Here is a 16455-nt window from a genome sequence, read left to right as displayed (position 1 = left end):
CGTCAAGCTGTGATAATGGGGTTAAGCCCCCCACCCCTGCCAATTCAAGCGTTGGCTGCAGCTCCTACAGTAGGATTGGCTCCCTCACTGAGACGCTTAATAACTAATGGCTTTCTGGTGACAGTTTCAGAGTGGGTGTTTTGTGACTTTGCATGGCAGATGAGTACCAAAAGTGGACTTGTGAAGGGCTGCTGAAAACTGGAGCTTTTCATCGTTCAAAAAAAATAATTATTCTGCACTACAGTGGTACCTTGGATTACAGACGCTTCAGGTTATGTGATTTTGGGTTGCGCACCGCGCCAAACTTGGAAGTACCAGAATGGGTTATTTCTGGGTTTTGGCGCTCGTGCATGTGCAGAAGCACTAAATCGAGCTTTGCGCATGCACAGAAGCACCGAATCGCGACCCGCGTGTGCGCAGACACGGCGCTGTGGGTCGCGAACGTGCCTCCTGCACGGATCATGTTCACAACCCTAGGTTCCACTGTATTTCATAAATAGTGGAAGTTACTAAGAAGTCTAATCTATGGTTTTGCTTGATGATGGAAAGCCATTGTCATCAAACAATTTAATTTACTTATTTACAAATCAGCACTTTCATAAAAAAATACAGCAAGGGCAAGTACAACATATAAGGATTAAATCAACAAGAGATCCATAAAAGATCATTAAAAACACCAATGACTGCTCCCCACATCAAATGGGGGGTGCCTTTTGCGTGGTCACTTGCAGCCCCCAGGATCCCATGCAGCTCCTGGTGGTATGGGTTGGTTTTGCCCTCCCCAGGCTGGATACCTGGAGGTCTCCACCCACCTCAGCCAATCGCCCAATCCCGCCTGGGGAAGCGTTGCCAGGGGATCGGCCAGGTAGGGGGAGGGACCGCCCTGCCCACACAACAGAGGGTGGATCCTTGGCTGGGGACTGGGAAGGATAAACACCCATTGCCTGAGCCAAGGTCTCCCTACATCTGAAACTTAATAAAGTTGTGGCCAATTTTAATCCCATAGCACGTTGTCTTGAGTCATTATTCCACTCAGGAGTTGCCTGGGATTGGGGGGACTCTGCCTGTCCACTCAATAAATATTAATAAATGCCGTTTGGTTAAAAGAAAACATGTTGTAAAGGCCAGTCTAAACAATAGAGTTTTCAAATTACATCTGAAGGAAGGGAAGGATGGTTCCTGCTGAAACTCTATTGGTAAGAAGCTCCACAGGGCAGGACCTGCCATACTATTGTTCAGTCACTAACCAAACCTCAGGGTCATAGGGCAGAGGTGAATTTAGGAAAGCATTAGTGGTTCAGTCACACTGGGCGTAGTGTATGGAAGGTGAGAGCTGCTCTGTGTGTGTGTTCTGGATTTTGGTGTTGCAAAGGGTGCTGCTGAAATTTGAGACCCAAGGTTCACCACTGCATGGGGTACCACTAGAGGGCCCCATCAGATAATTTCTGCAATCAAGATGGAAGATAAGGAATCAGCCAGTCCTTTATAAAATCAAATGAAATTACTACATTATGTTGTAGGTGGCAAATGCAATACCTAACTGGAGGCCAACCACTCCTATTTTTTAAACAGATTTTAAAATAGTAATATAAATCAAAATAATTTATTATGTCCATTTTGCACTTCAAAGTACACATTATGTGTACTTCAAAGAGACTTAACGAGGTGCAAGTATCTACAAGATTTCATCATAAATATGTTTTATCATCCACTGATTTCTTTTAAAGAACTGATCCATCAAATACCTTGTATGGGTCAGAGGCACAATTGGTCTTTCTGGTCTTCTTGGAGGCAACGTACCAGGTCTGTTCAAAGAGTTTGTTTTGGGTGGTCGAGGTTTCTTCGGTGGTATAGCAGGAACAGAAGGCTTCTGTAAATCTAACAGCTTTTGCTCTCTCTCTGGTCTTTCTTTAAATCAATTTCCCCCCAAAAGAATGAAGACATTTTAAAGCAAAACTCTCTTACTTATGGAAGTTACAGCTATGGGCAAAACCCAATAGAAAAAATATCTTACATCATCTTTATTGCAACGCTAATAAAACACATACTTTTATCTACTGTAAAGTAATGAAGTGTAGAAAATTTCTCAAACCTAAACAAATTGTTTTTCTATGGGCCACTTACAACACTGAAAACAAATGAATAGAAATTACTGCAAACATGCTGCAAACATGTGTTCCACCAATGGGTGGAATTCAGTGTCACATTATTACGAAAGTTCAGTCTGCACAAGCATTTTAGCTGGTCAGATGGAACGATTTGCTCCCTCTACAGTGTGCAGTTCCAGAGTTTCTCCCAATCCCTCCCCAGAGCCAATTTTGGGGGAAGAGGAGGGAAACCCCATTGTGCAAATGAAAGTCCTTAGAAGAGTCTTGCAAATCATCAGGGAAAGGTCACTCTTTCAGGAAGAGAAGGAAAAGGCAAGTCCAGCCAGAGAGGGAGCTCTGTGGAACTGTCCTTTGATTCTGCTGCTGATGCTGCTGTTCCCACTTGCTTGTGGGAGCATGTTTGAGGAGAGCTGGTGGGATGGTAATTCTTCTAGGCCTCAGACTGACAGAATATCATATTGTGTTCCTCCCAACTGGGGGTTGCTGGGAGAACTGATTTAAGCAGGGGAGAACCACCAGTCTCCAAGGATCACAGCATTTACTAAAATATAAGATGGACTTTTCACTCAGAAGCAATGCTTCTTACCTTTCTCTTCTGTTCGATGAGGAAGACATTCTGGTCTTTCAGGAGGTACCTTTTTTATTTCATGTTTTCTGTCTGTCGTAGCTATCAAAAAATTCAGTGTAATTGTTTAGAAAGAAAATCAAGAATTTGGAAATATGCATTTATTTATTTAGGTTCGCTAAGGCAATATGCTTTATGACAAATGAATATGGGGTTTGCTTCTAAATATGTGTTTGCACTGCAGAATGACTACCATCTCTCTCTCTCCCCCCCCCCTCTCACACACAGAGAATTTATACTTAGGACTCTTTCACATGGGAGTTCCCCTTGTAATTCTGTTTCCTTTAAGGAACAGTAACCAGGGCTATGGTCTGAAGTCACATGGTGAACAAAGCATCTGAAGGTTTGGTCAGTGCCTGGACAGGCAATGGTTGCCAACCATATGTATGCTGCATTGACTCCCATGATGGAAGAAAAGCAGGCTATAAATGTGACAAAGGAATGAATGAACAAATAAACAAAGGTGGAAGAAAGAGCTGTGTGTAGGAAAAAATATGCATGGAGCTACCATTGTGGTATGTAGTCTGCCACACAGTTGCCCTTCCAAAGGAAATTATTACTTGTTTGGGCAAACAGGACAACATGTAAGATGTTCCCCCCCCCCTTTAGTACATAAAACTGTGGTAAGTCCCCTTCACTGCTTGCCAGTCTGCCAGTTTCAGAAATATTAAATATTGAGAGGATGCATCTCAAAAACAAATGGCTTTTACTTCAATTGTGAATACAATATGGAAGATAATCATTGTTAGTGCTTTTCTTTAACAACCACTAGATGGCAAATGCATGTTACTGCTATAGAATGGTTTTGGGAAGATTGTCTGATAATTACTCAGTCATAAAATTAAAGGTCTTCTAAGTCTTTTTCAAAGCGGTAATGAACTAATAACACTTTAAAATGAATTATTATGAACTGATACATAAACACCATATTAATAAGTATACCAGTCTTCCATGCCTTCATTAATTTGGTACAATGTTACCAATTCTTCACCAAATGGGACTGGTACTTGGCTAGGCTTTCTTATTCCAAGAATGATCACTGACATGAGCAACTCTGGGATTTCAGAAGCAGTCTGTTGCTGCCAGACAGTACCTGCAATTTAACAATTTTTAAATGGCATGGTGGATAAAGTGATACTGAGAGCTTCCATTAAGAGACAGAAAAGTGGATGCACTGTCTGTAAGGGATATTTACTGATGCTTATTATATAGCAACAGTGCATTACCTGATCCTTGTTTGAAGGCAGGAGCTGATGGAGGTGGTGGTTTCTTAGGTCTCTAAGAATAAAAAGGAAATGATAACCAGGTTGCTAAAAATAATTTGAACCAGACAGAACATAAAATCATTCTAATAACTAAAAAAAAAAAAATGTTTGTAAAGCCTTTCAGCAACACAGCAGATAAATGCAATTTATGAACATAGTGAGAGAGGAGACAGCCATCATAATTTAGTAAAGACTAGCTGCTACTATATGGAAATTATATGTGACTATTTGCCGTTATGCCCATATTTGCTTAGTGTACAAAGACTTTGTTAAGCAGGAAGTTACTTCTGTGCAGTTATACTTTGTTTCCTGAAACCAAAGTAGATTAATTACAGGAAAGTACTGAAAAAACAAAAAGCCTTGAGGAACCTTAAAGTCGAACCATTTACCATAGCATTTGTTGAATGGAGATCACTTCTTCAGATATATATCTATATTTGGAAAATATATCTACCACCGTAAAGAGGACTTTCGTGATTGAAACACGTATGACACCGTGTTGCATTAGTATTCAATGTTAATGTTTTAGGGTGAAATTTTGGATCTAATATGAACACCAAATTTTAAGTTATAATGCTCTGCAGTATATTTGTACCCTAAGTTTTCTGTAGCTACATAAGGGTAGATTTAATGGGTTTTATATGTCTGTAGTAAGCGTTACTAAAATTTTTGATCATGGGGAATGTAGAGAACACGCTTCATTCACAGAAAGTCCAAGGTTCAATCCCTGATTCCTCCATGTTGGGCTGGAGAGCTGGAGAGCCACTGCCAGTCTGTGAAGGCAATACTGAGCTAATTGGCCCAATATTCTCATTCAATTTAAGACTCTTCTGAAGGAACAAGAAATCCAGCAAATTAAAGCACAATCACCAGTCATTTATTCACATGAATAACTGGATGGAGTCCAGTGCTGTGCAGGCAGACTTCTGCATTTGCAACAGGACTTCCCCTTCCTCTTCTCCTCAGTGTTCCCCCCAAATCTGGTCTGGAGAGTTCTACCCTCTGGAGCACATTTGGGGGGCACGCTGGGGTCTGCAGCAGGGAGGAGAGGAAGAAGTCATGTTTGCTAGTGGAGTCTGTTCTGCTCAAGCACAGATGTTGGATGCAACAACGCCCGATTCTGTGCAAATAGAATACGGGCTTTTAGAACAATCTTGCTGAAGCTAGTTTTTCAATTCAGCTTTTTACACCGCAAGTTGAAAAAGCTACACAATGCAATTTCAAGCTACACAAACATGCTGCTGTCCATAAACAAACATTTATCCAAAAAACCGTTTTTGGTAGGTTTCAGCTTTTCAATATTTTATTATAAATAACATGTTCCCAACAAAAGACACAGGTTCATAAAATTCTCAGTGATAAAGGGCAAACACATCCTACCTCTTTTTCAAAGTCAGAAATAAGTAATTTAACAAAGTTATCAGGAAATACTCCTCTTCTGCCGTTGAGTTCTCCTTCCCACCAGCCAGTATCAATACATTCCTAAGGTACATAAAGAAGAAATTGATTGCATACATTGAAAAACATGTCTTTTGACAAGGCAGGATTATTTTCCCCTGTAAACTGAGAGTATAAAGTGGGATATATGCAGAACATGTTTTATGTGGCCATGGTGTGTATATTGCTAAGTTTTCATCAGTAACTTGTGGTGTTGGTTGTTTAAATGTGCTTACTAGTCATAGACACATTGCTAGTTCCCTGGTCAATACATTATGAAAAAGGGGAAAGTAGCAACAGATAGCAAGTCATGAGAATGTCACGTATTTGTGGCCATTAAATATTAAAACATTATAGTGATTAGTACCCATGCCACCCACCCCAAACACACCTTCTGATGTTTATCAGAATTCTATAGGAGTGCAGATTTTTTGGCAGCACCTTATAGAGTCAGTTTAGGATATGGTGGGGAATAAAAACTAGAGGGTGCACAAGTGAAGAAAAGTAACCCTTCTGTGACAGGTGTACAGATCTGTTTGTCTTCCCCTTCTCTTCTGCCTCCTTTCATGTGAAACTAGGCAGAAAAGATGGCAGAGTTGGAAGCGTATCATGTAGAGGAGGAGAAGCAAGACATCATTCTGCACCTACATTCTACATTGCTGCCTTCACATTATAAAACACAAGAGTCTTTATGCTTAAATGCTGACTCCTTATGTAACACAATAACACAATAAGCATTTCTAAGAACAAGGTGGTGAGTGTATACATGTTTATGTCTGTATGCACACACACATATAGATACATACTTATACCTCACTTTATGCCCCCATCATGGCACCAAGCAGTAGAAGTGGCAGTATTAACGACATACTAAAGCCTAGCAACAGACTTCATTCACATAGGCTGTCATGGGCTACGCTGGGCTGCCGCCACCATTAAAACCACTGCTAGTGACCCCAGGGTCTAACTGGGTTAAGTCTTTGCTACTACCACAGCTCACATATGGCATGCTTTTGTGACTGTGCTGCATGTGTAGGCACTAAAACAGCTGGATACTATGCTGGGAGATGAGAGAGAGGTACCAGAAGACTCCAGCTGTAGTGACTGCATGCCCATGAGGTATGCACAAACTACAGGAAACCTAGAAAAGGGGAAACCAGCTTCTCCCTTTGCTAACCAGGAAAGAAACAGGAGGTGTGAGGTGCTCTGGAAAGGGAAGGAAATGGGACTAGTACACCAGCAGGAAGCTTATTCCCCCACTCCTTCCTCTAGACCAGCCTTTCTCAACCTGCGGGTCCCCAGATGTTGTTGAACTACAACTCCCATCACCCCTAGCTAGCAAGGCCAGAGCTCAGGGATGATGGGAGTTGTAGTCCAACAACATCTGAGGACCCACAGGTTGAGAACCGCTGCTCTAGACCCTGAGCTGCCTGCATATCTAGGAGACTGGGAGGGGACTGTCAGGCGGTCATGAGAACAAGATTTGTATACACTTGCCAGTTTGAGCATATGCTCTTTATAACTCTTTCTAATGAATTTCCTCAAGTGCCATATAATATGCAGCGTCATTGATTTATGAATGTTCCTGTTACATTCAGACTCTTGCATGAAAAAATGTACACATGAAACTTACACATATGCAAAAAGTAATGGCAAAAAAGAAAGAATTGTTTAAACATAGCATATGCAACTGCCTACAGCAGAATGACACTTTCTTCTGCATCACCACCATGATCATTATTTATAAAGATGCAGCCATCTGTCTGGCACTGTGCAAAGAAATAAAAACAGTTTGCTATCCCAATGTGGCTCACGATCTGCATAAGATGAGAAACAGGTGGACAAAGGATTTAACTACAAAAGGAAGAATCTTCAGTTTATATATTAAAAGTTACCTTTGGTTTCATTTTAGAAACACAGTGTACTGGAAGGAATTATATAATGCAACATTCAATCAATGCAATATTTGCCCCATGTCAGATATAGATCCAATGGGCATTGGATATACTGCAACTGTCATTAAAGTCTGAGAGAGAGAGGGAGAGGGAGAGAGAGCAGTTTGCAGGATTGTGCGAACCCCTCTTGCCTTTTGTGGAAAGTTTGTTGATTGGGACATTCTAACTGTCAGACCCTGGCAGAAACACACCCTACCCTTAAGAAGATATGCAGCTGCCTTATATTCAAGAGCACTGGTCTGTCCAGCCTAGTGTGGACTTTTCTCAACTGGCAGCAGCACTCACAGCTACCAAATCTCCTTTTAACTAGAGTTGATTGTGGGACGTCTCTACATGTAGCACGAGCTCTACCAGTAAACTATGGTGCTCCATAACTCTTGCATCCCTTAAAGCTTTCACATTTTCCCTTACATGCAGCAAATCTATCTAGAACAAGAATATAAATCCGGTTCTTTCCCCCTACAAAAATCTGCGGCTGTCTGAAAGAGCAGTGGGGGTTGCGAGAACCACCTTCTTGGCAACTTTTGCAGTGTACGGTAAATCCCCCCCCCTTTGTAATCACTTTGATATGATAATTCAAAACCTCAGCCTACAAAAGGCAACATGACCCACAGAGACGTAGTGGGTGGAATGCTACAGTATTAGAAACTGAGAGGCAGAAGCAGGTTTCATGAACAGAAAAGACAAACAGCTACATAACGTGTTTGCACATACTGCATATCGATATGACTAAGGTGCCCTTTAGACTTTATCTAAGCTGTGTAGGAGTAGCTTATCCGTGGGGGAATCCCACACAACCGGGAGAATGATCTGAGTTGGCCAAATGTGTTGCTTTTTTCCACACCCACACCCCACCCACAAATCAATGGCTTTTGCAGGCCCAGGCCCAGGCCTGTGTAATCAGCTCAAAAGATAAGCAGTTCTCACACAGCTGGGAGAATCTTTAAAGGGAGCCTCAACTCAAACGTATCATCAAGGATCTACAGTCCATCCTGGACAACAACACTTCCTTCTCACAGGCCTTGGGTGGAAGCACTATAAAGGTAAAGGTAAAGGTACCCCTGCCCGTACGGGCCAGTCTTGACAGACTCTGGGGTTGTGCGCCCATCTCACTCAAGAGGCCGGGGGCCAGCGCTGTCCGGAGACACTTCCGGGTCACGTGGCCAGCGTGACAAAGCTGCATCTGGCGAGCCAGCGCAGCACACGGAAACGCCGTTTACCTTCCCGCCAGTAAGCGGTCCCTATTTATCTACTTGCACCCAGGGGTGCTTTCGAACTGCTAGGTTGGCAGGCGCTGGGACCGAGCAACGGGAGCGCACCCCGCCGCGGGGATTCGAACCGCCGACCTTTCGATCGGCAAGCCCTAGGCGCTGAGGCTTTTACCCACAGCGCCACCCGCGTCCCTCTGGGAAGCACTATACCTGCTTACATATAGCCTCCCTTCAAGCTAAAACAGCTACTCACCAGCAACAACAGGCCACACAGGAGAGATACAGACACACGGGCTAGACCCAGATTCCTGTTCTTCTGGCCACGTGTCTATTCCTGCAGTACTATTACAGGATGTAATAATATCATTCACAACATCAGAAGTTCAACTTCAAATGTGATATATACCATCATTTGCCAACAATGCCCTTCTGCCATTATACGTAAGGGGGGAAAACAGACTAGACTCTCCGTAAATAATTAATGGACCCAATTTTGATATAAGAAAGAGCAGCACAGAGTAGCCAAAAACCAACAAAGGAACAGTTAAACTTCTCAGGACACTCTGTAGTTGACCATAAGGCAGTCATAGTGTAACCAAGAAACTTCAAAAAGAGACTGAAGCATAAAAGTCCTGCATTCATCAAGAAATTCACTGCTATCACTTGTGGTCTGAATTGGCACAGTGGATTGTTGTCAAATTGCCATGTGTTAACTGCCAGGATGTTTATGTTATTGACAGGGGATACAGTTCTGTTTACAATTCCTTCCAACCCACCCCATATAATAAAAATGTAGGGATGCCATCATGCTGCAGTTCATGTGGCTACTGACAAGCGACAAGACAAGGTACAGCATGATGACAAACTGGGCTCTCAAAGCAGCTGGGCATTTGCAGCCTCAGAGACTGAGGAGGAGGGAGATGCTGGTGAGCAGGCGGGTGGCCCAGGTCAGCGAGTAAGCATATGGGTAGGTATTGCTGGCCAGCAGGTAGGTGTCCTAGGCCAACAGGCAGTCATCCCAAGTGTTTAGGCATCCAACTGAGATGAGTGAGCAAGAGGGCAGCCCAGGAAAGTTACAGATATCTGGGGAGATAAAAGAGGGAAGGGGAGGGAGGGAGTGATGGTTTTGACAGTCCCTGGGGGCAGGTTGTGATGAAGGGACTGGTGAGTGAAGTGAGCAGGAGCACAGCCCCTAGTATGTATAGTATGTCTGTGTGCGTGTGTACACACACCCTTCCAATGCAGGACAGCACTTCATGTACTTAATGAAGCTGACTGAAAGCCTGTCATAATATATTTGTCACTTTTTAAGGCTGCCACAAGTCTCTTGTTTTGTTGCCTGAGACTTGCATGGCTACCCATCTGGAAACTAAAGCATTTTTCCTCATTGCAAAAGGCTCTCATAGTTCATATTATGAACAGATTGCTGTCATTCTTTTGTGCAATGTGACAGATCTATTAGAAGCCTAACATTAAATGGATAGTCATTAATTTACAGTAGTAAGATAACCTATTATTACAACAGAGATTTTGAACTAAAGAAGAAAGGAAGCAGGGTGAAAAAGTAACCTTCCTCCACAAGTTAAACTCTGTTTATTTTAGCTATTCTATTTTATCAATTTTTAATATATATTTTATCAATGTGTGTCTACTTTAATAAATAAGTGCTTTAGGAAAATTGCAAGTATTTTTAAACCACGTTGTTAGATACAAATTTATTTAATTTTCTTGCTGTGGATTAGATTAATGTCAGATTTAAGTTGGCTACTGTATGTATGTATGTACGTACGTATGTATGTATGTATGTATGTATGTATTACCCCCTCTTCACTGTAATCAGTGGGTTACAATTAAAATACAAATCCGTAATATACTACAACCACTGAGAAAACAAAGCAGCCCTGAATAGGGAAGTTTTTAATTTTTGATGTTTTACTGTGCTTAATGTTTCAATTTGTTGAAAGCCGCCCAGAATGGCTGGGGCAACTCAGTCAGATAAGTGGAATAATAATAATAATAATAATAATAATAATAATGATGATGATGATGATGATGTAGTACAGGTGATACATTTTGCTTATACCACCTGCTCTTCTTCTTTCTCCACCCACCCCCACAAAAAACCAATGGTTGAGGCTGATGTAGGCCATGGATCGGATCCTGCGGCAACTTCAGATAATGCCTTACAAGACTACCTATGCCCCAAAACACTCCATTTCAGGGCCTAACACCAGTAAATGGTGGAAATAGTGCCTGTGACAGATCAATACCCAGAGAGTTCCATGCTGTGGCCATGCCTCCCACCATCAGAGCTCTTTACTGACAGAGGGGAGGCACCTCTGCCTTGTTTCAACACCATCCAGGCAACAGATCTAGGGTTATGGTTGCTCTGTAAAAGAGATTAAGAAAGCCTGGAAGATAGCTGACAGAACACTGAGATTTACTGAGAAGTAAATCTTGCTGACTTCAGTGTGGCTTACTCCCAGGAAAATGTACGTAGGACTGCAGCTTGAAATTAATTATTTTACAATTATATTTGGTGAGACTAAGCAGAGAAAACAGATTTAAAATTAAAATAAAATAACAGATGGGCGGTTGTAACTTACAACTTAAAAATTATTAGCTTATTTTAAACAATTCCTGATTTATTCCATTATATCCTCAGTACTGAATAAACAATTCCCCCCCCAATAAATAAATGTGTATCTGTGTCCTGAAGGGAAGTGGTTGATTTGTGGAAATATACAATACAACAGCAATCTTGGTTTAATAATCATGATCGATCACAAGATTGATGCCAGGAGTGTGAGAGTGTGCGTATAATGGAAAATTTGAGCAGCGAATCTACCTACTTACCTGCCTTGCTTCTCTTAGAATATGAAAATGAAAGATGTAATAGTTTACTGTCTCATAAATGCCAGAGTCTCTGACTCTGTGCATGAACCATGTACCGTATTTTTCGCTCCATAGGGCGCACCTGACCATAGGGCGCACCTAGTTTTTAGAGGAGGAAAATACGGAAAAAAATATTCTGAATCAAATGTTGCACTAAACTATTTAAAGCAGCAAAGCGGGCGGCTCCTGTCCACTTTGCTGCTTTAAACTGAGCCTCAGAGGAGGGTAGGAAGGGGAACCATGGCTTATCTAAGTCCAGTTAATAATGCTGAGCCTGACTTATGGCCATCGAGATTAGCCTGGCCGTCTCAGTGGAAATTCAGTGGTCAAAGTGTGGTTGTGCCTTCCTGCCCGGCATCTATTTCCTGCCGTCTTTCCCCTGCACCCCTGCACCCTGCTTCGAGGGAAGGAAGCGGAGCCATGGATCCTCTGCTCGCAACTGCAGTGGATTCCCTCCACTTTGAAGCAGGAAAGTGGGAGAGGAGCTGCTTACACGAGTGTAAGCTGCTCCCCTCCCACTTTGCTGCTTCAAAGGGAGCCCAGGAGGAGGGAATCCGCTGCAACCGCAAGCAGTGGAGGATCCATGGTCCCTTTCCTTCCCTCCTCTGTAGTTGCTTTGAAGGAGGAAAGTGGGAGCGGAGCTGCTTACACGAGTGTAAGCTGCTCCCCTCCCACATTGCCGCTTCAAAACAATCACAGAGGAGGGAATCCGCTGCAGCTTCCTCCACCTCCCGCAGAAGCCGCACGCTCTTTAAAGGGGCTGTGCGGCTTCTCCTGGCTTTTCTGGGAGGTGGGGGGATTCCCCCACCTCGTAGAAAAGCCTGCAGGAGCCGCACAGCCTTTAAAGAGGGCGCCGCTCTTGGGGGATTTTCCCCCAGGAGGGAGAAGGGACTGCTGCGGCCAGTCAGTCCCTTCTCCCTCCTAGAGAAAAGCCCGCAAGAGCGCACGAAGCTTGTGTGCGGCTCTTGAGGGCTTTTCCCGCCTGCCTCCCCCCTGCATTCGCTCCATAGGACGCACACACATTTTCCCTTGTTTTTTAGGAGGGAAAAAGTGCGTCCTATGGTGCGAAAAATACGGTAACACACAGCCCACTTAACTGGAAAGAAAGCACAGTGTGTACTTTGATAGAGCTCTCATTTCACATTTGTCTCTTAGGACACTTCTCCGTGTTTAAATTTTTAGATTTAATGGCTAAACTTCAGTTTTGTTTAGTTATTTGTTTTTTCTCTCTCCGATTAGATTAATTACAGTGCTTTCACTGTTAACAAATAATTGTATCTTGTCTTCAGTTCTCATTTCTAGATACTGCTGTGTTGAAGAAAAGAAAAATCAACAGAATATAGTGGTACCTCAGGTTAAGTACTTAATTCGTTCTGGAGGTCCGTATTTAACCTGAAACTGTTCTTAACCTGAAGCACCACTTTAGCTAATGGGGCCCCCTGCTGCTGCCGCGCCGCCGGAGCACGGTTTCTGTTCTCATCCTGAAGCAAAGTTCTTAACCTGAAGCACTATTTCTGGGTTAGTGGAGTCTGTAACCTGAAGCGTATGTAACCTGAGGTACCACTGTATAAGGAAATAAATGTTGCAAGGACTAAAACCCACTGCATTTTGTTTTGTTATCTCTCTCTCATACACACATGGAATGTCAGTGAGTCAAATACTTCTAACCTATCATTTAATTTGATTAAATTCATATGTTAGCATATTTGAAAATCTTGATATGCATGTTACTTAGTAGAAGGAACTGCAAAATAACTTACAGTTTAAAAACAATCACTTTTTGTTAGAAGGAAAGGTCATCTTTAATATTTGCTTTTTCATTCCACATTATACGATAAAGCCAAGAACCAAAACAAATGAAGCATGTCCAGGGAAAATGAGCTACAACTGTTCAATTGAAATGTCAGCTAATTTAACTAGTTAAAAATTTTCATGTTCTTTGGCCCTCCCAATGTTGTCAGATTACAACTGTCATCTTCCCTGACCACTGGCTATGCTTTCTAGAGTTGATGGCAGCTGTAGTCCAACAACATCTGGTCTGCCAACTCAACCTATATTCCATATTAAATATGGTGAGCCAGTAGGAATGAAAACAATATGGTTCTGCTTCCATATTCAACATGACCGAAGGCAGAGGCAACCCATTTGAGGTTAGTTTCTGGTGGATCCTTGAACCCACTAGCACAGTTTTTACTGACTGAAGAACAAAGGAGCAGGGAGGTGTGGAAACCTGAACAGGAGATATATCACCGTGACATTGGATCCCAGTCATATGGAAGTGACAACCATGTCTCAGAACTTCATTATCATGTTTCTGATACAAATGTGCTGCACTGCATGTTGAAATAGATAATAGATTTCCTTTCAATTTAGCCACCTTATTTCCTGTCATGCAACAGCTCAGTAGCCTCTAAACAAGTTTCTGAAAGATTTCATTTCATTTGATCTTATCTGATGCTCACTGACCTAGTTTTCAGTCTCTTGGAAAAAAGAAAGACGTAGTTACATGTTTTGTATGTGTGCTCAGAAAATACTCAAAAATAGCAACTCTTGCACATAAAGTGTCAACATTGTGCTTATTAATGAGAAGAGAAAAATTCTCATATTGATTTACAGAAATTATTCTTTAAATACTTATTTCTCTGAATAACTTCCATGCCTAAATGTTTCAAAGTCCAACTCCACCAATCATGAGTTAAATTAGTTGGAAAGGTTTTCCTCTATTTTCTTGATTCAAAACATCAGCAGAAGCCATTTCTAGTTCTGAGAGCAGGCACTTATCTCCACACAACTTGCACATGATATAGAAGATTATACCGGAATAACAGGCTTGAAGAGTGTCAAATGGACACTGGTGATTTCAAAGCAATATTTGGAACTCTGTCATTTTATTGCAATAAAGGATTACACAATCCCTCTTGGCTGTTCCACCGCCCTCAGAAGTGCAGGGGGTGGCAGCCTAGGAGAAGGTATTTTCTGCCCCACCCCCTGAATTATGGAACTCCCTTCCCATAGAAGTGTGTATGGCACCTTCATTATACAGCCTCCGGCGAATGCTGAAGACACACCCCTTTGCCCTGACTTCTGACACTTGAGGACACACCTTATTTCTGTAATTTTGTTTAAAAGTTGTTTAAAATATTGTGTTTTAATTGTTGTGACCTGCCCTGGGACCTTGGGGTGAAGGGCAGGTAATAAATGTTAATAATAATGAAAACAATAATTTTAAAAATCAAAGCATACCTATTTCTGTGTGATTGTGCGTTGGCATGTATCAGTGATGGGGAGAATTTGTGGTAGGGCTGTAGCAAATCCCATCTCACTGATTTGCTCAATTGGAAGGGCGAGTTTACATAGACCTTCTGCTCCCTGTAATAGCAATTTGAGGAGGGGAGGGATGTATATCATGGCAGCAGCTATGGCTTCCTATCCATTTTCTTTCTCTCTCAACAGTTTAGAAGTCACCAGGGCTCTCGGCTGCCATGCTTCTCTTCCCAGATCCCCCTGGGATTGATGCTAGCATAGCCACACTCCTATTGTCAAGTTTCCTTCCTAGAGTGCCTTGGGGGTTATGTTAGAAGGGACATGCTAGTGTCAACACATTTCTGGGACACTGTGGTGAGGAAGCTTGGCAGTCAGAGCTCAGCTACTGAAGCTGCCATCAGAGAAGGCAGCTTTTAAATGAAAATCAAGTGAGAATAATATGATCTCTATTGTGGTACATGCCTCCTCCCTCTGAAAACTGTTGGGGTATGTGTGTCAGAACTGTGATCAATAATAATTTTCTATACAGTAATCAGTGTTCGAAACTCCCATTGTTCCAGGCGTGTTTTGCGAGAGGGAATTTCATTAGCGTGAGCAGTTTCTGAGATCTGGGTGCAGTACTGCGCCTAAGATTTCAGATTAAAACTGCAGAGTGGAAGGAAAGGGGGACCAGAACACCAGAAGGAAAACTGTGAGACTTTTTGAAAGACACAATTAATGTTTTACCTGTGACACATAATGCTTCTGAAGAGTAACCAGCCTAAAAACTTTGCCTTATGGTCACACACAAGCACTCAATTAGATTATCAAGTGTCAACTGCATTTTCATATGAAAACACATGCCTTAAAAAAAACCCCAGAAAAATTACAATTACCTTATTGACAAGGGTGACAATATCGCCTTCTTTGATTGTCAGTTCATCTTCATTCTGTGCTTCGTATGAAAATAAAACTTTGCAATATTCCTTTACTGAAAGAAAAACAACAACAACAGTGTATTTCAATATACTGTCCTACCAAAACGCCCATGTAATTTTGAAACAAACGTATTTCCCAATGTTTTTTCTAGGCAGCTGGTTTTAAAAATGTATGAAGCACTTTAGCAGATAGAGAAAAATAATGATTATTTCTGTAGAAACAGTCATTTGATAAAATTATTGTAGCCAGAACCATTCCATTAAAATACTTTAATTGGAAAGGCTGTGTTCATTTCTCATTCACACTAAGGCTGGGTGCAGCCACTTCCCACGAGGAATAACAGAGCCTTGCTATGCACATAGTCAAGTGGGAGGTCACCATTAACATTTTTAAATTAATAGTTTTTACTACACAAACACATAACAATTCTACATAAACATTCATATTATGCCATTACAAAAAAATATAACATTTATAGAAAAGAGAAGGCATTAGGGTTTTTTTGATAATGTAGGAGTACTGCATATTTTAACCAAGTAAAGGGACATGAGTGGATGGGAGATATGGGAGACAAGTACAGGCCTCCCATTCCCCATAGTGGTCAGCTGAGCATGTCAAGAATAAATAAGCGGTAATGCTTATGCCCTGTGATTTCTATTTGGAAATGTGTGCACATGAATCTTACTAATGATCATTCTTATACTTTGGTTCTATTTCCTCTCTTCCTTTGATTTGTTACCACAAGAAAGAATTGCTAATACTAGTAATTCAACATTT

At 41.8% G+C, this 16455-nt stretch overlaps 1 protein-coding gene across 5 annotated transcripts in view; it reads right to left on the bottom strand.

The window, feature by feature from the left end:
- The window catches only part of SH3KBP1 (SH3 domain containing kinase binding protein 1), a 136808-nt gene that overhangs the window by 16535 nt on the left and 103818 nt on the right, over nucleotides 1-16455 (bottom strand). For all 5 annotated transcript variants that reach the window (XM_053387111.1, XM_053387108.1, XM_053387110.1 and 2 more), the window contains 5 exons: nucleotides 15636-15730; nucleotides 5379-5480; nucleotides 3960-4011; nucleotides 2695-2775; nucleotides 1746-1908 (listed from right to left, as the gene is read on the bottom strand). In XM_053387111.1, the coding sequence (XP_053243086.1) occupies nucleotides 1746-1908; nucleotides 2695-2775; nucleotides 3960-4011; nucleotides 5379-5480; nucleotides 15636-15730 (493 nt within the window). The remainder of the gene's footprint in view (nucleotides 1-1745; nucleotides 1909-2694; nucleotides 2776-3959; nucleotides 4012-5378; nucleotides 5481-15635; nucleotides 15731-16455) is intronic.

This window comes from Podarcis raffonei, chromosome 4 (genome assembly GCF_027172205.1).
Source record: "Podarcis raffonei isolate rPodRaf1 chromosome 4, rPodRaf1.pri, whole genome shotgun sequence".
Lineage (NCBI taxonomy): Eukaryota > Metazoa > Chordata > Lepidosauria > Squamata > Lacertidae > Podarcis > Podarcis raffonei.
This window is presented reverse-complemented; position numbering and strand designations above follow the sequence as displayed.